Here is a 23,636-nt window from a genome sequence, read left to right on the forward strand (position 1 = left end):
ATTGAGGTCAGGGCTTTGTGACTCCAATACCTTGACTTTGTTGTCCTTTAGCCATTTTGCCACAACTTTGGAAGTATGCTTGGGGTCATTGTCCATTTGGAAGACCCATTTGCGACCAAGCTTTAACTTCCTGACTGATGTCTTGAGATGTCGCTTCAATATATCCACATCATTTTCCTACCTCATGTTGCCATCGATGTTGTGAAGTGCGCCAGTCCCTCCTGCAGCAAAGCTGCTGCCACCCCCGTGCTTCACGGATGGGATGGTGTTCTTCGGCTTGCAAGCATCCCCCTTTTTCCTCCAAACATAACTGTAGTATCTGGGATCTACATCTGTTTATATTAGTTACTGTGCTGTTACTAAGCAGTAATGCATTACGGCAGTGTTACGTTACTACACCTAATAGGAAATGCACATGCGCACTGGAATGCTGCGAACTGTAGAGCTCGAGGGGTTTGGACTAAACGAAAACGAACTGTACTCCCGTCTCCTGCCTGGTCTTTTCTCCACAACACAAATATTACAGTGGCGACGAGGTGATTAAACTACATAAACGGACATTGCTTGAAGGGAAGAATGTTGCGTGAGTAATGAAACTCAAAATAATTATGTAATTCGTCAGTTTTTTATTTTCTTTTCTTTTGCCAGTACGAGAAGACTAACCACTGCTAGCACTGCTAGTACAGTATTCAGGAGCTGCCAAGCAGCAAGACTATTGGAGTCCAGAATAGCGACACTGCCCTCTGGTGGTTAAATAAAAGAAACTGTCATTGAACCCATTGAAATTAGCGATCTCAGTGGAGAAATATTGTCAAGGGGAAAAAAAGGAAGAAGGGACGTAACACGGTGTGTACATTAATACAAATGAGTGCAGTGAATGAAGTAATTGCAGAAACTTCTGAAGTGAAGAAGTAGATGAATATTCAGAAAATTAAGGAATACAAGGAAACTGAACAATTAACTGTGAAAATGGCAACCATTGGTCGAGTACCAGAGTTTGAGGCTACAAAAGAGGATTTTGATTCCTATTTGGAGCGTTTTGAGCGTTGGCTGGCTGCAAATGAAATCAAAGATGGAAAGAAAGCAGATGTATTTCTCAGTGTTTTGGGTCCAACTGAGTATGGATTGCTGAAAGGTCTCATTGAACCAATGAAAGCAGTGGAGTTGAACTATGCAGAACTGACTGAAACTCTTTCAAGGTATTTCAAGCCTAAGCCAATTCTCATTGCAGAACGTTTCAGATTTGACCAACGTCACCAGAGTCAAGGGGAAACCGTGGCTGACTACATCCTTGCTTTGAAAAGGCTGGCAAGGACATGTGAGTTTGCACGATTTCTTGATGATGCTCTCCGAGACAAGTTTGTATGTGGTCTCACAGGTGAAGCATATCACAGAAGGCTCCTGTCAGAGAAGGACCTGACCTTTAAGAAAGCCTGTGATAGAGCACTTGGACTCCAGCTTGTCCACAGGGATACTATTGAGCTATCGGGACATGCAGAACGTCAGAAAGGTGTTCACAAGGTCAGTGATGCACGTCGTGAAAAAAGCTCACAAAAGTCACACTTTTTTCAGTCCTGTCCTCAGGGTTACACAAGAACAAAGCAGCCCACATCTCAAAGGTCTAAGCCAAGTTGCTACAGATGTGGGGGAGATAATCATCAGCACAGTGAATGTCGATTCCAAAAGGAAAAGTGCCACAATTGTGGAAAGGTTGGACATTTACAGAGAGTGTGTAAAGCCTGGAAACGCACAGCAAGAGCGCACAAAGTGTCAGACGCAGCACAAGAAGAGGAAGGTACAACTGAAACAGTAGTGGAACTGTTCACAGTGTACACAGCTCAACAACTAAAAGATGGAATCTATCTCAACATGGAGTTAGCGGGAAAACCAGTAAAAATGCAGCTGGACACCGGAGCGTCTGTATCTCTGGTTCCAGAGAGACTCTACAAAGAAAAACTGAAAGAGTGCCCTCTTAAGCCCGCGTCCATCCGCCTTTCTTCATACACTGGTGACACTATTCCTGTGTTAGGGCAGATCCAGGTACCAGTCCGGTATGAGGGGAAGGAGTGGACGCTACCGCTTGTCATTGTTAAAGGAGAAAAATCAGCCTTGTTAGGCAGAAACTGGCTACAAAAGATCAAGTTGAACTGGGGAAAATCTTCAGTCTCAGAAATGACAAACCAGTGAGTCAGGCTACACTCACTAACGTGCTGGAGATGGACAAAGAACTTTTCAAAGATGGCTACGGTGAAATACAAGACTTCACAGCAAAAGTCAGAGTGCAAGAAGGAACCAAGCCTATCTTTCACAAACCACGTCCGTTTCCCTATGCTCTTAAGGAAGCAGTAGAGAAGGAACTGGAACGCCTACAGAAGAATAACATAATCACGAAAGTAGCGAGGAGCGACTGGGCCACTCCGATTGTTGTAGTCCCCAAGAAAGACAAGACCGTCAGAATGTGCAGTGACTACAAGGTCACAGTAAATCGCTGCATACTACCAGAGGAATATCCACTACCAAACGCTGAAGATCTGTTTGCCACTCTAGCTGGTGGGAAGGTTTTCAGTAAGCTGGACCTGGCATTCGCTTATCAGCAACTGAAGCTGGATCCGGAGTCAGAACAGTATCTGACCATCAATACACACAAGGGGCTATTCAGATTCAATCGCTTGGCCTATGGAATCTCGACAGCTCCAGCTATATTCCAACAAACAATGGATCAGATCTTGGTTAATCGGTATAGACCATGTTGTGTGCTTCATGGACTTGACATCCTCGTGTCAGCACCAACCATTGGAGAGCACCTTGTAGTGCTGGACAAAGTGATGTCAAGACTGGAGAAATACGGAGTGAGAATGAAACGCAGCAAGTGTGAGTTCCTCCAGGACTCAGTGGAGTATCTCGGATACAAGATTGATGCACAAGGCCTGCACCCAACCAACAGCAAGGTGGAAGCAATTGTAAACGCTCCAGCACCCACAAATATCTCAGAGCTGAGGTCATTTTTGGGGCTCCTGAACTATTACGGAAAGTTTGTGGCAAACTTGTCCACATTGTTGCATCCGCTTCACCAACTGCTGCAGGCCGATACAAAGTGGAATTGGTCCCCACAATGCGAAGAAGCATTCAAGACTTGCAAACAGCGTCTGCTAAAGAGCAAGTGGCTTGCCCACTATAACACAGAGATGAAGCTGAGACTCGCGTGTGATGCATCTCCATACGGAGTAGGAGCCGTCATCTCACATGTTCTACCGTCAGGTGAAGAACACCCTATTGCATTTGCATCACGGACTCTGTCACCAAGTGAGAAAAATTATGCTCAAATTGAGAAGGAAGCCCAGGAGGAGCGGAGATATCCTATTCGACAGCGAAGGACACCTCAAAAGCTTGACCTGTGAGTTGAGCTGGTTAAGGAGGTAACATACAGTAAAATAAACACTTTAATATGTCCTAGATAAAAGGAAAGAAAAGGGACATTACCTGGGTTAGTTATTAGGACACAAACTCCATCTTCGGGGCAGAATAATCCCCTGGATTTGTGCTGGGCTCTGAAAAGTCTGCTTCAACCCAGTAGTTGAAAAATGTTTAAGAATGCATTGTTCAGATATTGCATTCGTAGTTACCTAACATATTTACCTTGTTTTCTGGGAGTTAAACACTATGGGGGAGGAGTGTAGTATCTGGGATCTACATCTGTTTATATTAGTTACTGTGCTGTTACTAAGCAGTAATGCATTACGGCAGTGTTACGTTACTACACCTAATAGGAAATGCACATGCACACTGGAATGCCGCGAACTGTAGAGCACGAGGGGTTTGGACTAAACCAAAACGAACTGTACTCCCGTCTCCTGCCTGGTCTTTTCTCCACAACACAAAAATTACAATAACGATGGTCATTATGGCCAAACAGTTTTATTTTTGTTTCATCAGACCAGAGGACATTTCTCCAAAAAGTACTATCTTTGTCCCCATGTGCAGTTGCAAACCAAAGTCTGGCTTTTATATGGCGGTTTTAGAGCAGTGGCTTCTTCCTTGCTGATCGGCCTTTCAGGTTATGTCGATATAGGACTTGTTTTACTGTGGATATAGATATTTTTGTACCTGTTTCCTCCAGCAACTTCACAAGGTCCTTTGCTGTTTAACTGGGATTGATTTGCACTTTTCGCACCAAAGTACGTTCAGGAGACAGAACGCATCTCCTTCATGAGCAGTATGACGGCTGCGTGGTCCCATGGTGTTTATACTTGCGTACTATTGTTTGTACAGATGAACGTGGTACCTTCAGGTGTTTGGAAATTGCTCCCAAGGATGAACCAGACTTCTGAGGTCTTGGCTGATTTCTTTTGATTTTCACATGATGTCAAGCAAAGAGGCACTGCGTTTGAAGGTAGGCCTTGAAATACATTCACAGGTACACCTTCAATTGACTCAAATGATGTCAATTAGCCTATCAGAAGCTTCTAAAGCCATGACATCATTTCTGGAATTTTCCAAGCTGTTTAAAGGCACAGTCAACTTTGTATGTAAACTTCTGACCAACTGGAATTGTAATACAGTGAATTATAAGTAAAATAATCTGTAAACAATTGTTGGAAAAATTACCTGTGTCATGCACAAAGTAGATGTCCTAACAAACTTGCCAAAACTATAGTTTGTTAACAAGAAGTTTGTGGAGTGGTTTAAAAATTAGCTTTAATGACTCCAACCTTAAGTGTATGTAAACTTCTGACTTCAGCTGCACTCCGCCAGGCTCCAAGACAATGTGCTGTAGGACGTTGGTGTTGTGTTAAAGTCTAGAGCTGCTGCTTTCAAGGAGCGGGAGACTAATCCGGACGCTTATAAGAAATCTCACTATGTCCTCAGACAAACCATCGAACAAGTAAATCGTCAAGAAAGGATTAAGATTGAATCCTACTACACCGGCTCTGATGATTGTTGGATGTGGCAGGGCTTGAAAACTATTATGGACTACAAAGGGAAAACCAGACACGAGCTGCCCAGTAACGCGAGCCTACCAGACGAGCTAAATGCCTTTTATGCTCGCTTTGAGGCAAGCAACACTGAAGCATGCACGAGAGCACCAGCTGTTCTAGATGACTGTGTGATAACACTCTCGGTAGCCGATGTGAACAAAACATTTAAACAGGTCAAGATTCACAAAGCAGCTGGGCCAGACAGATTACCGGGACGTGTTCTCAAAGCATGCGCGGACCAACTGTCAAGTGTCTTCACTGACATTTTCAACCTCTCCTGACCGAGTCTGTAATACCTACATGTTTCAAGCAGACCACCATAGTCCCTGTGCCCAAGGAAGCGAAGGTAACCTGCCTAAATTATTATCGCCCATTGCACTCACGCCATGAAGTGCTTTGAAAGGATGGTCATGGCTTACATCAACAGCATCCTCCCGGACACCCTAGACTTACTCCAATTTGCATACCGCCACAACAGATCCACAGATGACGCATTCTCAATCGCACTCCACACTGCCCTTTCTCACCTGGACAAAAGGAACACCTATGTGAGAGTGCTGTTCATTGACTACAGCTCAGCGTTCAACACCGTAGTGCCCACGAAGCTCATCACTAAGCTAAGGATTCTGGGACTAAACACCTCCCTCTGCAACTGGAACCTGGACTTCGTGAAGGACCGCCCCCAGGTGGTAAGGGTAGGCCAAAAACACATCTGCCACGCTGACCCTGAACACTGGGGCCCTTCAGGGGTGTGTACTTAGTCCCCCCCTGTACTCCCTGTTCACCCACAACTGCGTAACCAAATACGACTCCAACACCATCATTAAGTTTGCTAACGACACAACAGTGGTAGGCCAGGTCACCGACAACGATGAGACGGCCTATTGGGAGGTCAGAGAACTGGCAGTGTGGTGCCAGGACAACAACCTCTCCCTCAATGTGAGCAAGACTAAGGAGCTGATCGCAAGAAAGGTGCTAAACATTGGGGCTGTAGCTGTTTCATTCGGTGTCTACATCACCAACGACTATCAGGAAAAATACCAAGACAGTCATGCAACCGCTTCAGAGAGACCCTGTCACACAGGCCCTGTCACATTAACCCTGTCATTTCAAAGGGGCTGTAGTGGGTCGAGAGACCCTGCCAGTTTGCAAGTTCCCCTGCCACGCAACCGCTGAGAGACCCTGCCACGCAACCGCTCAGAGAGACCCTGCCACATCACCCTGCCAACCGCTTCAACCCTATCATGGTCCAAAACCCTGTCACACAACCGCTACCAAGACAGTCATGCAAGAGAGACCCTGTCACACAACCCTTTCAGAGAGACCCTGCCACGCAACCCTTTCAGAGAGACCCTGACAACCCTTTCAGAGAGACACTGCCACGCAACCAACCGCTCAGAGAGACCCTGCCACCCCCTTTCAGAGAGACCCTGTCACGCAACCAACCCTTTCAGAGAGACCCTGTCACGCAACCGCTTCAGAGTGACCCTGCCACGCAACCGCTTCAGAGAGACCCTGCCACGCAACCGCTTCAGAGAGACCCTGCCACGCAACCGCTTCAGAATATTTATTTATGCAATTCATCCTTTACACTTGTTCATGCACTGGTGCTTTTGTTTAGGAATACGGCAAATCATGTCACCTGTGAACTGGCTGGTTAAGTTATTATTATCTTTTTCTTTTCAACTTTTTCAAAATAATCTGTAACAGGACTTTATTCATTTCTATAACTCTATTACTAATCAAATATACAAATAAAGTTGATCAAATGGATTACACTGTCATGTTTTTATTGTTACGGAAACTAAAATAGGCTATAGGCAGACTTTTTTATCGAGGACTTTGTAGAATTGTACAAAACATATCCTTGACTTCTAGTGTTAACCAACAGGCGTCTGATCCATCTCTTGAATTAACCAGATTGTAGTAAAGTGAAGAGGAAAGACGTTACACAATTACGATCTTCATATCACAGGCACAGAACCAGATACTCTGTGTAATGATAACCAACAAATAAGAACATGAATATAGGGCTTCTTTCTACTTGTGGTGTCCTGGACCACATAAAGGATATGTGCTGTGCATTTTCTTGTGACTATGTGAACATGCTCACGTTTGTGTGTGTGATTTTGCACTTATAGTCTGTGTTTGTGTGTGTGTGTGTGTGTGTGTGTGTGTGTGTGTGTGTGTGTGTGTGTGATTTTGCACTTATAGTCTGTGTTTGTGTGTGTGTGTGTGTGTGTGTGTGTGTGTGTGTGTGTTTTGCACTTATAGTCTGTGTTTGTGTCTGTGTTTGTGTGTGTGTGTGTGTGTGTGTGTGTGTGATTTTGCACTTATAGTCTGTGTTTATGTGTGTGTGTGTGTGTGTGTGTGTGTGTGTGTGTGTGTGTGTGTGTGTGTGTGTGATTTTGCACTTATAGTCTGTGTTTGTGTGTGTGTGTGTGTGTGTGTGTGTGTGTGTGTGTGTGTGTGTGTGTGTGTGTGTGTGTGTGTGTGTGTGATTTTGCACGCATATCTGTGTGTGTATGATTTTGCACAAATATGTTTCTGCATGTGTGTGTTTATTTATACCTCCCTTACACTTTCCTTACCCTCCCCCCACCCCAGACTCATCGTAAGCAAGAAGGAGCGTCGCCTGGTCAAGGGCTCTGGCTTCCACCTGGACCTGCTGCTCATCGTCACGCTGGGCGCCATGTGCCCTCTGTTAGGCCTGCCCTGGCTCACCGCCGCCACGGTGCGCTCTGTCACGCACGTCAACGCCCTTACTGTCATGAGCAAGGCCACAGCGCCCGGCGAGAAGCCTGTGATCCAGGAGGTGAAGGAGCAGCGGTTGACGGGCCTGGTAGTCGCCGTGCTCGTGGGTGAGGAGGATGCTGTTGTTCTGGAAAGGGTTGGATTGGATATCTAGGTCCTGGGGTGGTTGTTGTGATGTGAAGGAAGGTGTTCCTCATAGTAGATAGTGGTCCATTCTGAGGTGTCTTTGACTATGATACCTTGTGAGGTGTCCTTTATTGGGACTCAGGAAAGTAACATGGAAAGCAAACCAAGAAATTGGAAAATAAACAGACAATGAGTTGACAGTGACTTCAGTCTGGTTGTAGAGGTGTTATTTATCTGTGTATAACAAGGCTTCCTCTGGTTGTAGAGGTGTTATTTATCTGTGTATAACAAGGCTTCCTCTGGTTGTAGAGGTGTTATTTATCTGTGTATAACAAGGCTTCCTCTGGTTGTAGAGGTGTTATTTATCTGTGTATAACAAGGCTTCCTTTGTGATTAAAACTAACCAACCTTGTATTTACGTTCCTGTTTTGGTGTTCCACCTGAACACAAAGCTTGTCAATTTTTTGTTCTGGGTTAACATTTAGTCCTTACTTAACCTTTAGTTCTATCTTAATATTTAGTTCTGGGTTAATATGTAGTTGTGGCTTAACATTTAGTTTTGGTTAACATTTAGTTGTGTTTTAATATCTAATTCTGGATTAGCATTTTGTTCTGGGTTAACATTTAGTTGTGGTTTAACATTTAGTTCGGGTTAACATTTAGTTTTCGCTTAACATTTAGTTCTGGATTAACATTTACTTCTAGATTAACATTTAGTCTTGGGTTAACCGAGATTCACTACCCTACAGATCCCTAGGCAACCTAAATGTCACACATTTTACCTTTCACCTTTGACTTTCCCTAGGTATGTCCCTCGTGATGACAGATGTGCTTCGTCACATTCCGCTGGCCGTGTTGTTCGGGATCTTCCTCTACATGGGCGTCACGTCAATCACCGGCATCCAGCTCTACGAGCGCATCACTCTCATGTTCACGCCCGCCAAGCACCACCCTGACCACATATATGTGACCAAGGTGAGCCCTTTACCAGAATATGATGGAGAGTCTAACCACATATACTGTACGTGACCAAGGTGTTCCTTCTACCAGAATATGATGATCCGTTTCTGTTATAGATGTCTGGTTTCTATACCTGGTCTGTTTGTGATTTTATTGAGATTGTGTGTGTTGGCTTAATTTGAAATAAAATTGTAAAAATATATATAAAAATCAATAACAATATGATGAAGTTGCCCCAAGGCATTGATATAATGTCACTTTTCTGATCAATGTAAGTAAAAGACTAGAGGAGATCCACCCAGTAGATGGAGCTCAATCCATCTAATTCTATATAACAAATTCCATATGCAGGGTACCAACCATTTTTTGCCCATCTATCTGTCTGTATGTCTAGCATGTCAATTATCCTGCCCAGAACATTATCCCTAAATAAATTATTTCCAAACACTGTTAATTGGCAATAAAGTATGAATTCAATACAATTTGTAACACTGTACTTAAAGCATGCAGGTATAATACATTAGGCTTGTCATAAGCATGTATAGCCCCATAATAGTGTGTGTGTGTGTGTGTGTGTGTGTGTGTGTGTGTGTGTGTGTGTGTGTGTGTGTTGCAGGTGAAGACGTGGCGTATGAACATGTTCACCATCATCCAGCTGGCCTGCATCATGTTGCTGTGGGTGGTCAAGTCCACCGTGGTCTCGCTCGCCTTCCCCTTCATCCTCATCATGACCGTGCCGCTCCGCCGCCTCATCCTCTCCCGGATCTTTGAGGAGCGTGAGCTCCAGGCGGTAGGTGGACATTCCTGGAATTATCTGAATTCTGGCCCAATCATCTGGTCTGGGCATCATTGGGTCACACATTAGAAGTAGTAGCATGGCCCTGCCTACACCTAACAACTTGCTTTTTAAATTAGATAAGCAAAAAATATTCCACTTTATTTGGAACAGCAAGCCAGACAAAATTAAACAGCCCTATTTATATAATTAATTTGAATATGGAGGGCAGAAATGATGAAATATTAAAACATTGTTCCTCTCAATAAAGGCTTCAGTCATTCAAAAGCTATACTTAAATCCGAACTGGTTCTCTAGCACACTGGTTCTCTAGCACACTGGTTCTCTAGCAAACTGGATCTCTAGCACACTGGTTCTCTAGCACACTGGTTCTCTAGCACACTGGTTCTCTAGCAAACTGGTTCTCTAGCAAACTGGTTCTCTAGCAAACTGGTTCTCTTGCACACTGGTTCTCTAGCACACTGGTTCTCTAGCACACTGGTTCTCTAGCACACTGGTTCTCTAGCACACTGGTTCTCTAGCACACTGGTTCCAGTCCTGGTCCTGGGGACACAAACAGGTGCACAATTTAGTTTTTGCCCCTAGCACCACACGGCTGATTCAAATGATCAACTCATCAAAAGGCTTTGATGATTTGAATCAGGTGTGTAGTGCTAGGGCAAAAAAAAAAATGTGCACCCGTTTGTGTCCCCAGGACCAGGATTGAGTACCACTGCTGGCAGATTAGTAAGAATGGCTCACCCCGTGTTCAAGAATGTCCTTTTCACCCTTTATTCAGATTACAATCTCTCACTTTTGTTTTTTTTGACAATGAAATAATCTCCAAAAGATCTCTATTTTTAAAACAGGCAATAGAAAGCTGGTTGAAATGTCAGTTTAATCCAACAGAAAAGACTAAACAAATATTAGATAAAATATTAGGGTTAAACTAAAATAAACCAATTGGTAAAGATATATTTAAAAAATTTGAGGGAAAAAAATAAAAACAGCATAATCTTGGTAAATTATGTCATAAATAGGACTGGTGGTGATATGTCACACATGCAGGTAGCTAATGTATATGGAAATATCTGCTCTACTCAAAATCACATCCAACTGATTGCAGAAGTGGAAAGGGAAGAAGGTAAGGAATGTGTATGTCGGCCCTGCATTAAAGACCAAAATTGTTATCAGTAAAAAAGTATACCAAGTTTCATTTAAGGACCCAAAATTGACAGCTGCGCCTTACATGTTGCAAAATAGTTGGAGGAGATTTTCGATGTACCGATTCCATGACCCATGGTTTATGAACTGATACACAAAACGACACCGGATTAAGAAATTCTTGCAACCAATAGAATGTCGAATACATGAACAAAAATAAAAGCGCAAGCAACAATTTGAATGATTTTACTGCGTTACAGTTCATATAAGGAAATCAGTCAATTGAAATAAATTAATTTGGCCTTGATCTATGCATTTCACATGATTGGGCAGGGGCACAGCCATGGGTGGGCTTGGGAGGGCTTAGGCCGACCCACTCTCCTACTGGGGAGCCAGGCCCAGCCAATCAGAATGAGTTTTTTCCCCACAAAAGGTCTTTGTTACAGACAGAAATATTCCTAATTTTCATTAGCTGTCTGGCTGGTCTCAGAAACAGAATCCCCAGGTGAAGAAGCCAGATGTCCTGAGATGGCCCTACACAGTTGCTACCACAAACATGGTCAGTGCGGTTGTGAGGCACAGGTGAAGAAGTGATGTCCTGAGATGGCGTAGTTACACATGGTCCAAATTCTCTAAAATGTCGTTGGAGGTTGCTTATGGTAGAGAAATTAATATTCAATTCTCTGGCAACTGCTCTGGTGGACATACCTGTAGTCAGCATGCCAATTGTACGCTCCCTCAAAACTGGAGTGGCCACTCTAAAACGGCACATTTTAGAGTGGCCTTTTATTGTCCCTAGCACAAGCACAAGCACAAATGTGTGTGATCTTTTATTTCATCTCATGAAATATGGGACCAACACTTTACATGTTGCATTTATATTTGTATTCAGTATATATGGGGAAACAACCATCCCAGCTCTGCAGATATTGCTGCGAAGAGACACAATCATTAGATCCCTTATTTTTGGTACTGCCCATATATAGCTTGTTTTTGGTCGCAGCTTCTGGAATGGCAGAAAAATTGCAACTTTTAGTTGGAGCTAACTCTGCAAATAACGCTGCTGGATGATTTGATCAATAACAGTCAATAATATATAATAATACTCTGAGGAAAAAATGTTTATTTTTAATTTACAGTGTGTAGAAACTATGAGAATCTAAAGGTTCAGAACTTTTGTGAAACTTCACAGCACATTGGAAAAATGATGGAAAAATGATGGCGTCTTGAAATCAAAACTGGATGTTCTTCAGAGACAGATGGGAGGGGTTGAGGGTAGCTGAAGGCTGGGACTGGATGGTCTTCAGAGACAGATGGGAGGGGTTGAGGGTAGCTGAAGTCTGGGACTGGATGGTCTTCAGAGACAGATGGGAGGGGTTGAGGGTAGCTGAAGGCTGGGACTGGATGGTCTTCAGAGACAGATGGGAGGGGTTGAGGGTAGCTGAAGGCTGGGACTGGATGGTCTTCAGAGACAGATGGGAGGGGTTGAGGGTAGCTGAAGGCTGGGACTGGAAGGTCTTCAGAGACAGATGGGAGGGGTTGAGGGTAGCTGAAGGCTGGGACTGGATGTTCTTCAGAGACAGATGGGAGGGGTTGAGGGTAGCTGAAGGCTGGGACTGGATGGTCTTCAGAGACAGATGGGAGGGGTTGAGGGTAGCTGAAGGCTGGGACTGGATGGTCTTCAGAGACAGATGGGAGGGGTTGAGGGTAGCTGAAGGCTGGGACTGGAAGGTCTTCAGAGACAGATGGGAGGGGTTGAGGGTAGCTGAAGGCTGGGACTGGAAGGTCTTCAGAGACAGATGGGAGGGGTTGAGGGTAGCTGAAGGCTGGGACTGGAAGGTCTTCAGAGACAGATGGGAGGGGTTGAGGGTAGCTGAAGGCTGGGACTGGATGGTCTTCAGAGACAGATGGGAGGGGTTGAGGGTAGCTGAAGTCTGGGACTGGATGGTCTTCAGAGATAGATGGGAGGGGTTGAGGGTAGCTGAAGTCTGGGACTGGATGGTCTTCAGAGACAGATGGGAGGGGTTGAGGGTAGCTGAAGTCTGGGACTGGATGGTCTTCAGAGATAGATGGGAGGGGTTGAGGGTAGCTGAAGGCTGGGACTGGAAGGTCTTCATAGACAGATGGGAGGGGTTGAGGGTAGCTGAAGGCTGGGACTGGAAGGTCTTCAGAGATAGATGGGAGGGGTTGAGGGTAGCTGAAGGCTGGGACTGGAAGGTCTTCATAGACAGATGGGAGGGGTTGAGGGTAGCTGAAGGCTGGGACTGGAAGGTCTTCAGAGATAGATGGCAGGGGTTGAGGGTAGCTGAAGGCTGGGACTGGAAGGTCTTCATAGACAGATGGGAGGGGTTGAGGGTAGCTGAAGGCTGGGACTGGAAGGTCTTCAGAGATAGATGGGAGGGGTTGAGGGTAGCTGAAGGCTGGGACTGGAAGGTCTTCATAGACAGATGGGAGGGGTTGAGGGTAGCTGAAGGCTGGGACTGGATGGTCTTCAGAGATAGATGGGAGGGGTTGAGGGTAGCTGAAGTCTGGGACTGGATGGTCTTCATAGATAGATGGGAGGGGTTGAGGGTAGCTGAAGGCTGGGACTAAAAACAAACAAATGATAACGAATGTAAAATATACTGTCCATAAAATGTATATTGTGTAGCATGTATAAAATGGAAGTAGAAGCCTAAATATTGTTGTCCATTAGTTAGCTCCAATTAGGGAGGGGTGGTAGGTTTAGGGTAAAATAATAAAGAGGGAAAGTTTTATATATATATATACAGTGCCTTGCGAAAGTATTCGGCCCCCTTGAACTTTGCGACCTTTTGCCACATTTCAGGCTTCAAACATAAAGATATAAAACTGTATTTTTTTTAAGTGAAGAATCAACAACAAGTGGGACACAATCATGAAGTGGAACGACATTTATTGGATATTTCTAACTTTTTTAACAAATCAAAAACTGAAAAATTGGGCGTGCAAAATTATTCCTCTCTCAGAATTCAGTGAGGATCTCAATGTGACCAAATGACCTAAATGACCCCTTCAGTTAATACTTTGTGCAAATCTACCAAGACCTGGCCGTCCCTCTAAACTTTCAGCTCATACAAGGAGAAGACTGAGCGCCACCTTTTGCTGCGATTACAGCTGTAACCTGATGGAGTCTGCAAAAGACCTGAGACTGGGACGGAGATTTGTCTTCCAACAAGGGATAAAACATGTCTCTATCAGTTTTGCACATCGAGAGACTGAAATTTTTGCTCCCATTCCTCCTTGCAAAACAGCTCGAGCTAAACTGTGAGGTTGGATGGAAAATACAGTTTTATATCTTTATGTTTGAAGCCTGAAATGTGGCAAAAAATACAGTTTTATATCTTTATGTTTGAAGCCAAAGTTCAAGGGGGCCGAATACTTTCGCAAGGCACTGTGTGTGTGTATATGTGATGTAGACAATTACATTGATGGAAGCTACAGTCTATCTGCAATATTAAAGCAGATCTACCCCCCTTTTTTTTACTATAAAAAAGGTTGTAGCATGGATACCATGTATTCTCAGTGAATTTGTGTTTGTTTGTGAAAGATACACAACTACACTACACACTTACTATATTACTTTAGTATTCAAACATAATCTTTTTTTTTTTCAATTAAAATATTTCTGTCCTTGAAATCAAGGCTCCAAACCTCTAAATGACAACAACTTGAGAATGGACTTTGTCAAAACACAGAGGATAATAGTGTGTGTGTGATGTGTGTGTGGTGTGTTTCACTATATTGGCCCAACGCATCAAGACACTAATCTAATTAATTCAGATGTTGATGACATCCCAACCTCCCTCTCCCTCACCCTCACCCTCTCCCTCTACAGCTCGACGGGGAAGACGAGTCATCCCCCAACTTTGACGAGGATGGTCGGGACGAGTATAACGAGATTCACATGCTTGTGTAGACACGTGACACGGGGAGGCCCAATAGGCTCTCTCTGTCTTCCAACACGAACCAATTACGAGCAAGCTTCTTTGGAAGGCAAACCTTATAATGTCTGGGTAGCTGTGTTTTTCACCCCCCACAGATGTGCTGAGGGTAGAATATTTGTCCAACAGAGAAACATTATGTATACATATATATATTATATGTGTATATTACTGTGTGTACGTATATATTCAAATCTTGCTCCTCTTTGATCTAAAAATGCTGTAAAGGAATAACCCCACTGTTATGATTTATGTCTGTGTGTCCTGCTCCAACTATAGATGTTTTCTCCCAGAAAGTCTGTATCAACTCTACTGCCCTACTGTGACAGTGTGGGTGAGGAATCCTAAAGTGTGTGACATGGACAATGCACCATGTCAACACAGACCAGTCATTTAAAAACCCTCCTCCCTACACAAGCTCTGGACATGGGTTCCTCCCCATATCCTTCGACGGTCAAGCTCACTACAGATTCCAGGCGTACGTGTCGACAACCCCAAGGATTCCAGTAGGTTGGTTTCCTCGCCCAGTGTTGGAGTCCCATATTTTTGGGGCACCGGTGGGATGAACACTGGTTGTACGACAGCCTCACAGGTTTCACCAGGAGCCAATACTCCACTGCCTGCTCAGCGTAACTGCCTTCCTTCCCCCTCTTCTTCATACTGTAGCCATTATCAGTGCAGTTTGACGTCGTCGCTAACCAAACAGTATGACGTTCCCTTTTATTTGTTTTTAGTTGTTTGCTACTCACAGGACACGTTCATCTTTGACCTTTGCGATTCACCTGCACTGCCACACCAGTTCACCGGTCCAAGAACAGAAGAAGAATCATTGGATGAGACCTCTCAATGCATTTCCCCTGAAACGAAGATGCACTGAGGACTGCGTGTGTGTTGGAGGAGTTTTTCTTGATGAGGTATATTCTGCATTACATGCCAGTCCAATGATGTCACTGTGGATGTATATGTGAACACATTGTGATCTGCTGACCTTGAATACGTTTAAATTGTTTATTTAGTATTTGTGACCATACGAATGAAATGTTATCCTACCTATTTATTACAATTTTGTTTTAGTTGCCAAAATTTTATGAAGCCATATTGACATATGGGATGCTTTCTAAATGTCTGTTTGTTCAATTAATAACTTTATTTGAAACCTTTGTCACAGTCACTGGAATTATGTCACAGTTATCAACATCACTGTGTAGCACCACTGTCATTGTGTACTTCCATGTTCTGAGGGCAACTGTTGGATGTGAATGGTACTGAAGCTTCATATGAACCCTGACCCTTGAACTGCAAACAGATCATTGACCAATAGTTTGTTGTTCCTGTTGTGAACACAAATCAGTCGTGACATTTTCAAATGTTTTTCAAGTTATACACAGTTGGTTCAGAAGGGATTCTATACAACTTAGCATTAGTTTAACATGTAAAGTCACTGGAATGGACTCTTTGCCTCAAGGTTCAGAGTTTATACCCCACACAGAATGTCTGTGTATTTAAAATGTAAGTTTTCATGAGCTGTGTTGCAGAACCATTTTTGACTGGTTGTATTAACGCTAGATGCTAGGATTGGAGAGTTATTGAATGCATTTTGTGTATGGACAACCTATTTAGCCCCACACCATGTGAGACTTATTGAATGTATAGGCCTACCCAATGGGCACACACTGGTTGCGACAACATTGTTTGACGTTGAACCAACGTGGAATAGACATTGTATTGCGTTCAGGGGACAGAAGAAAGACCGACACTAAAAAATAATCCTCAGGCGTCGGGGGAAAAAATGAAGAATTGGAATTGTGGTTATTATTCAAGAGGATATAAGGGTTGTTCTGTTAGTATTCTCTGAGTGTTGGAACAGGGACAAGAAAATCAAATGGTTATGGGGCCGGAAAAAAGGCCTGGCATGTTAGACGTTGGGAATCCACAATGTTTCGTCACCTGATACCTCCATGCTAGCACAGACCAGACCGCCCACCCAAAATCTAGGAATATAGCCTTGTCATTTTTGAACAGACATTACCTAGACCTCTCGCTTGATTGAAAGTCTCCCGGCCCATTTTTCCCTCATTTGATTGGATGTCCAGGACAAGAAATGTTTTTGTTGTCTGTACATTATGCACACTTGTGAAGGCTATTAATAAGTAGACAATCAGAAATGTACTCCTGTATATCTTTATGTATCTACTGTCATAAGGAATATGATAGAACCGCTAACCCTGTGGCGACATCCTATTGTACAATGAGCTCGTATTTCCCCAGTCCTTTTTTGTACTGCATATTCATTTGAATTAATGAGTCATTCCCAACTTGTTTGCGCCATGTAATAAATATGATGTTATAAAGGTGAAGCTCCCCTTTAAATAGTTATTATTCTCTTCAGAATTCTCTAAGCGTCAGGTCAGTGATTATTTAAAGGGGAATTGTACTTTAATTGAGGGTCTTGAGGCATTGAAAAGATGTCCTGCAGGCCACTTGTAATGAAGCCCATATGACGTACTATTTATGCCTCAATACAGGACAATGACTTTAGTTTCCTGTAGAATTTTGAATGGTTTATACATGCTATACTTGCGTGTTAAAATCAGCTTGAAGTCATGTCACACACAGATATAGTGACACACACATAAACATATTGCCACACACAAACAGAGATATAACTCTTTCTGCTCTGAAAACGATACCTGACTATAATGACGAAGTGTGGTTTGTCGGTCTGAGAATTTTTTTTATGTGAGTATATTTTATGGTAAATTATTCATTACTTTAGCATTAGCAATACCGAATTATACTTATGTTATGTGGATACTTGAATAGCAATTCAGCCTGCTGTTATTGTAAAGGCGTTTTCAAACTACTGTAAAACAAATTATTTTTTTGTCTGAAAATAAATATTTATTATGTGTTTCAAATAAATCTATCAACTCTTTATTCAATACTCATTTAAGTACATAACAATATAATACAACACTATTAGCACCATGGTTTGGTCATTGGTCATCCAAGATGGCGTAGCAGTCAGACGTCTTTGTCCTGTCGTGTCCCTTGTATATATCGTTTTACATCTTTTTCTTCGCATATCCTTTAAAATATTTTGCTAAACCTCAACATCTAAATACCCTCCTGTAACCCGCCTCACCCAATGTGGCGTGGATCTGCTTTTTTTTCCTAAAGTATTTATATTTACTTCGGATCCGGTATCCTTCAACTGAAGCTAGCCAGCTAACTACCAGCTATCAGTCAGCAAACCATTGCCAGCGGTCATCAGCTAACCTTCAGCTCGGAAAGCTCTCGTCAGTTCGAACAACGTGACTCTAACCAGAGAATAACGGACCTGTTATTTTTATCCCCGGATTCCTACCGCAAACTGAACATTTTCATCTGGATCTTCACAACTAGCTAACCACAATCCCGCAGCAAGCACCAATTAGCTTGAAGCTAGCCCGGCCAGGGCTCCTGTGCTACCACCGAAGTATACTCCTGGGCTACAATATCCGGACCCCTTCTACAGCCGGTACGAGGCATGGAACCCCGCAGATCCCCTACGACCGGAATACCGACATAATCTGCCCGAGGACTCCAAACAGGCCCCTGAGGCGCGACGCCCGCTGAAGGCCCATTATGCTAACCAGCTAGGCCTGCTAGCTACCTAGTGCTACTTGGAACCCTACTAATTCCACGACTGGTCTATCGACGTCACTGCACGAAGAGGCAAAACCAGACTTACCCCAATCGCAACGTTCCCCAAAGGCTAACTTGCTAGCCCCTGCTTTCTGCCTGCTTGCTAACCTGGTCTGCTAACTGCTAGCTTGCCGGGTCCGGTCTGCTAACTGCTAGCTTGCCTGCCCGGTCTGCTAACTGCTTGCTAACCCGGCCTGCTAACTGCTAGCTTGCCCCGGTCTACTAGCTGCTAGCTTGTTAGCCTGCTAACTGTCTGAATCGCCGTGTCCCCAGCCAGCCCAACCACTCACTGGACCCATATGTTCACTTGGCTACGCATGCCTCTCTCTAATATCAATATGCCTTGTACATTACTGTCCTGGTTAGTGAATACTGTCTTATGTCACTGTAGAGCCTCTAGCCCTGCTCAATATGCCTTAACTAACCATGTTGTTCCACCTCCTACATATGCGATGACATCACCTGGTTTAAACATCTCTAGAGACTATATCTCTCTCCATTACTCAATGCCTAGGTTTACCTCCAATGTACTCGCACCCTACCTTACCTTTGTCTGTACACTATGCCTTAAATCTATGCTATCGTGCCCAGAAACCTGCTCCTTTTACTCTCTGTTCTGAACGTGCTAGACAGCCAGTTCGTATAGTCTTTAGCCGTACCCTTATCCTACTTATCCTCTGTTCCTCTGGTCATGTGGAGGTTAATCCAGGTCCTGCAGTGCCTAGCTCCACTCCCACCCCCAGGTGCTCTCATTTGTTGACTTCTGTAACCATAAAAGCCTTGGTTTCATGCATGTTAACATTAGAAGCCTACTCCCTAAGTTTGTTTTACTCACTGCTTTAGCACACTCTGCCAACCCAGATGTCTTAGCCGTGTCTAAATCCTGGCTTGGGAAAATCACCAAAAACCCTGAAATCTCCATTGCTAACTATGACGTTTTCCGCCAAGATAGAACTGCCAAAGGGGGCAGTGTTGCAATCTACTGCAAACATAGATAGTAATACAGAACTCTGCAGGCTAAGTCTGTACCCAAACAATTTGAGCTTCTACTTCTAAAAATTCACCTTTCCAGAAACAAGTCTCTCACTGTTGCCACTTGTTATAGACCTCCCTCTGCCCCCAGCTGTACTCTCGATACCATATGTGAATTGATTGCCCCCCATCTATCTTCTGAGCTCGTGCTACTAGGTGACCTAAACTGGGACATGCTTAACACCCCAGCCATCCTGAAATCTAAGCTTGATGCCATCAATCTCACACAAATGATCAATTAATCTACCAGGTACCTCCCCAAAGCCGTAAACATGGGCACCCTCATAGATATCATCCTAACCAACTTGCCCTCTAAATACACCTCTGCTGTTTTCAACCAAGATCTCAGCGATCACTGCCTCATTGCCTGCATCTATAATGGGTCTGCGACCAAACGACCACCCCTCATCACTGTCAAACGCTCCCTGAAACACTTCTGCGAGCAGGCCTTTCTAATCGACCTGACCGGGGTATCCTAGAATGACATTGACCTCATCCCCTCACCAAAGCAACCTCATCCCCTCACCTAAGCATGCCCCTCTCAAACAAATTTGAACTAGGAATAGATATAGTCCTTGGTTCACTCCAGACCTGTCTGCCCTTGACCAGCACAAAAACATCCTGTGGCGTTCTGCTTTAGCATCGAATAGCCCCCGTGATATGCAACTTTTCAGGGAAGTTAGGAACAAATATACACAGGGAGTTAGAAAAGCTAAGGCAAGCTTTTTCAAACAGAAATTTGCATCCTGTAGTACTAACTCAAAAAAGTTCTGGGACACTGTAAATTCCATGTAGAATAAGAGCATCTCCTCCCAGCTGCCCACTGCTCTGAGGCTAGGAAACACTGTCACCTCCGATAAATCCACTATAATTGAGAATTTCAATAAGCATTTCTCTACAGCTGCCCGGCACCCTCCACAGCAACCCGCCAAAGCCCCCACCATTTCTCCTTTACCCAAATCCAGATAGCTGATGTCCTGAAAGAGCTGCAAAATCTGGACCCCTACAAATCAGCCGGGCTAGACAATCTGGACCCTCTCTTTTCTAAAATGATCTGCCGAAATTGTTGCAACCCCTATTACTAGCCTGTTCAACCTCTCTTTCGTATCGTCTGAGATTCCCAAAGGTGGTGACACTCTAGACCCAAACTGCTACAGATCTATATATATTCTACCCTGTCTTTCAAAGGTCTTCGAAAGCCAAGTTAACAAACAGATTACTAACCATTTCGAATCCCACCATACCTTCTCCGCTATGCAATCTGGTTTCAGAGCTGGTCATTGGTGCACCTCAGCCACGCTCAAGGTTCTAAACGACATCATAACCGCCATCGATAAGATTACTGTGCAGCCATATTCATCGACCTGGCCAAGGCTTTTGACTCTGTCAATCACAACATTCTTATTGGCAGACTCGACAGCCTTGGTTTCTCAAATGATTGCCTCGCCTGGTTTACCAACTACTTCTCTGATAGAGTTCAGTGTGTCAAATCGGAGGGCCTGTTGTCCGGGCCTCTGACAGTCAAAATGGGTGGGCCACAGGGTTCAATTCTCAGGCCGACTCTTTTCTGTATACATCAATGATGTTGCTCTTGCTGCTGGTGATTCTCTGATCCACCTCTACGCAGACGACACCATTCTGTATACTTCTGGCCCCTCCTTGGACACTGTGTTAACTAAACTCCAGACAAGCTTCAATGCCATACAACTCTCCTTCCGTGGCCTCCAACTGCTCTAAAACGCAAGTAAAACTAAATGCATGCTATTCAATCGATCACTGCCCGCACCTGCTCGCCCGTCCAGCATCACTACTCTGGACGGCTCTGACTTAAAATACGTGGACAACTACAAATACCTGGGTGTCTGGTTAGACTGTAAACTCTCCTTCCAGACTCACATTAAGCATCTCCAATCCAAAATTATCGTAACAAAGCATCCTTCACTCATGCTGCCAAACATACCCTCGTAAAACTGACCATCCTACCGATCCTCGACTTCGGTGATGTCATCTATAAAATAGCCGACTTCGGTGATGTCATCTATAAAATAGCCTCCAACACTCTACTCAACAAACTGGATGCAGTCTATCACAGTGCCATCCGTTTTGTCACCAAAGCCCCATACACTACCCACCATTGCGACCTGTACGCCCTCGCTTCATACTCGTCGCCAAACTCACTGGCTACAGGTTATCTACAAGTCTCTGCTAGGTAAAGACCCGCCTTATCTCAGCTCACTGGTCACCATAGCAGCACCCACTAGTAGCACGCGCTCCAGCAGGTATATCTCTCTGGTCACTCCCAAAGCCAATTCCTCCTTTGGTCGCCTGTTCTTCCAGTCCACTGCTGCCAATGACTGGAGCGAATTGCAAAAATCTGAAGCGGGAGACTCACATCTCCCTCACTAGCTTTAAGCACCAGCTGTCAGAGCAGCTTACAGATCACTGCACCTGTACATAGCTCATCTGTAAACAGCCCATCTATCTACCTACCTCATCCCCATACTGGTATTCATTTATTTATTTTGCTCCTTTGCACCCCAGTATCTCTACCTGCACATTCATCTTCTGCCGATCTACCATTCCAGTGTTTAATTGCTATATTGTAATTACTTCGCACCATGGCCTATTTATTTCCTTAACTTACTTCATTTGCACTCACTGTCTATAGACTTTTTCTTTTCTTTTCTTCTACTGTATTATTGACCGTATTTTTTGTTTATTCCATGTGTAACTCTGTGTTGTTGTATGTGTTGAATTGCTATGCTTTATCTTGGCCAGGTCGCAGTTGCAAATGAGAACTTGTTCTCAACTAGCCTACCTGGTTAAATAAAGGTGTTCTCAACTAGCCTACCTGGTTAAATAAAGATGTTCTCAACTAGCCTACCTGATTAAATAAAGGTGAAATAAATAAAAAAAAAAGTTTAATATATGGGTGTGCAGTGGCGATATGTAACGTGTGGTAGGTGGGGTGGAGCCCTACCAATATCCAGGAGATTTGCCATTCTGTTATTGCACGTCACAACAATATAGGACAACAGTTAGCAACCATAATCTTCTATTATTAAAATAAAGAAAATGCTGGATTTTATAAAGCGTTCCCATGGTATTGTTGTTTTGGTCGGTTTTCGTTGAGTAAGGCAGCTCCAGAATGCAGCTGTTTCAGCCTCGCGCTGTGCTTTCCGTGTTGGAGGGGCACGCAGAAAAAGTGGAGGCGTTGTTGATCTTCTCTGTTTGCACGTGATTGGCTCAGGTTGCTGTCACTCATGGGGACACTACATCACCGCAGCACCTTGCTGGGAGAGCTAGCCAGGAAAAACATCTCTTCGGTGCTCCATTGGTTTACAGTAGAAGTTTCTGCCTAAGAAAGCTCATTGTCCACTGATAAATCAACGTCTTGCGTCAGCTAACTTTGATTGCCCTGTCAACTTCATAGCTAGTTAGTTTTTTACTATGTACTTTTACTATGTACTTTTTCCATCTTCAAGCTAGCTAGTCAACATGTTTCAGCTAGCTAAGCTATCTCCTAGCAAACAATTTTTAAACAGCCTTATGAAAGAAATGTAGAGATAAAATGTCTTGGTGCTCATTAGCCACCTAAACTTTAAAATATGTCCACCCGTTAAAATAAAGCACGCTGGAAAAGAAGATTCAAGTCGGGTGGTTGGTGGTGAACTGATCATAAATTGTCAAGATATGGGAAGTAGCCATAAACTGATCATAATGAGTAAAGATATGGGAAGTAGCCATACACTGATCATAATGAGTAAAGATATGGGAAGTAGCCATAAACTGATCATAATGAGTAAAGATATGGGAAGTAGCTGTAAACTGATCATAATGAGTAAAGATATGGGAAGTAGCCATAAACTGATCATAATGAGTAAAGATATGGGAAGTATCCATACACTGATCACAATGAGTAAAGATATGGGAAGTAGCCATAAACTGATCATAATGAGTCAAGATAAGGGAAGTAGCCATAAACTGATCACAATGAGTAAAGATATGGGAAGTAGCCATACACTGATCACAATGAGTAAAGATATGGGAAGTAGCCGTAAACTGATCATAATGAGTCAAGATATGGGAAGTAGCCATAAACTGATCATAATGAGTCAAGATATGGGAAGTAGCCATAAACTGATCATAATGAGTAAAGATATGGGAAGTAACCATAAACTGATCATAATGAGTAAAGAT

At 43.7% G+C, this 23,636-nt stretch overlaps 1 protein-coding gene across 3 annotated transcripts in view; it reads left to right on the forward strand.

Annotated features, from left to right (window-relative positions):
* LOC112246499 (anion exchange protein 3) overlaps positions 1–17,633 on the forward strand; it is a 63,584-nt gene extending 45,951 nt beyond the window's left edge. For all 3 annotated transcript variants that reach the window (XM_024414873.2, XM_042319961.1, XM_042319960.1), the window contains 4 exons: positions 7,584–7,837; positions 8,662–8,831; positions 9,433–9,606; positions 14,612–17,633. In XM_024414873.2, the coding sequence (XP_024270641.2) occupies positions 7,584–7,837; positions 8,662–8,831; positions 9,433–9,606; positions 14,612–14,692 (679 nt within the window). In that variant the 3' untranslated portion in view covers positions 14,693–17,633. The remainder of the gene's footprint in view (positions 1–7,583; positions 7,838–8,661; positions 8,832–9,432; positions 9,607–14,611) is intronic.
* Positions 17,634–23,636: the final 6,003 nt, after the last annotated feature.

This window comes from Oncorhynchus tshawytscha, linkage group LG03 (genome assembly GCF_018296145.1).
Source record: "Oncorhynchus tshawytscha isolate Ot180627B linkage group LG03, Otsh_v2.0, whole genome shotgun sequence".
NCBI lineage: Eukaryota > Metazoa > Chordata > Actinopteri > Salmoniformes > Salmonidae > Oncorhynchus > Oncorhynchus tshawytscha.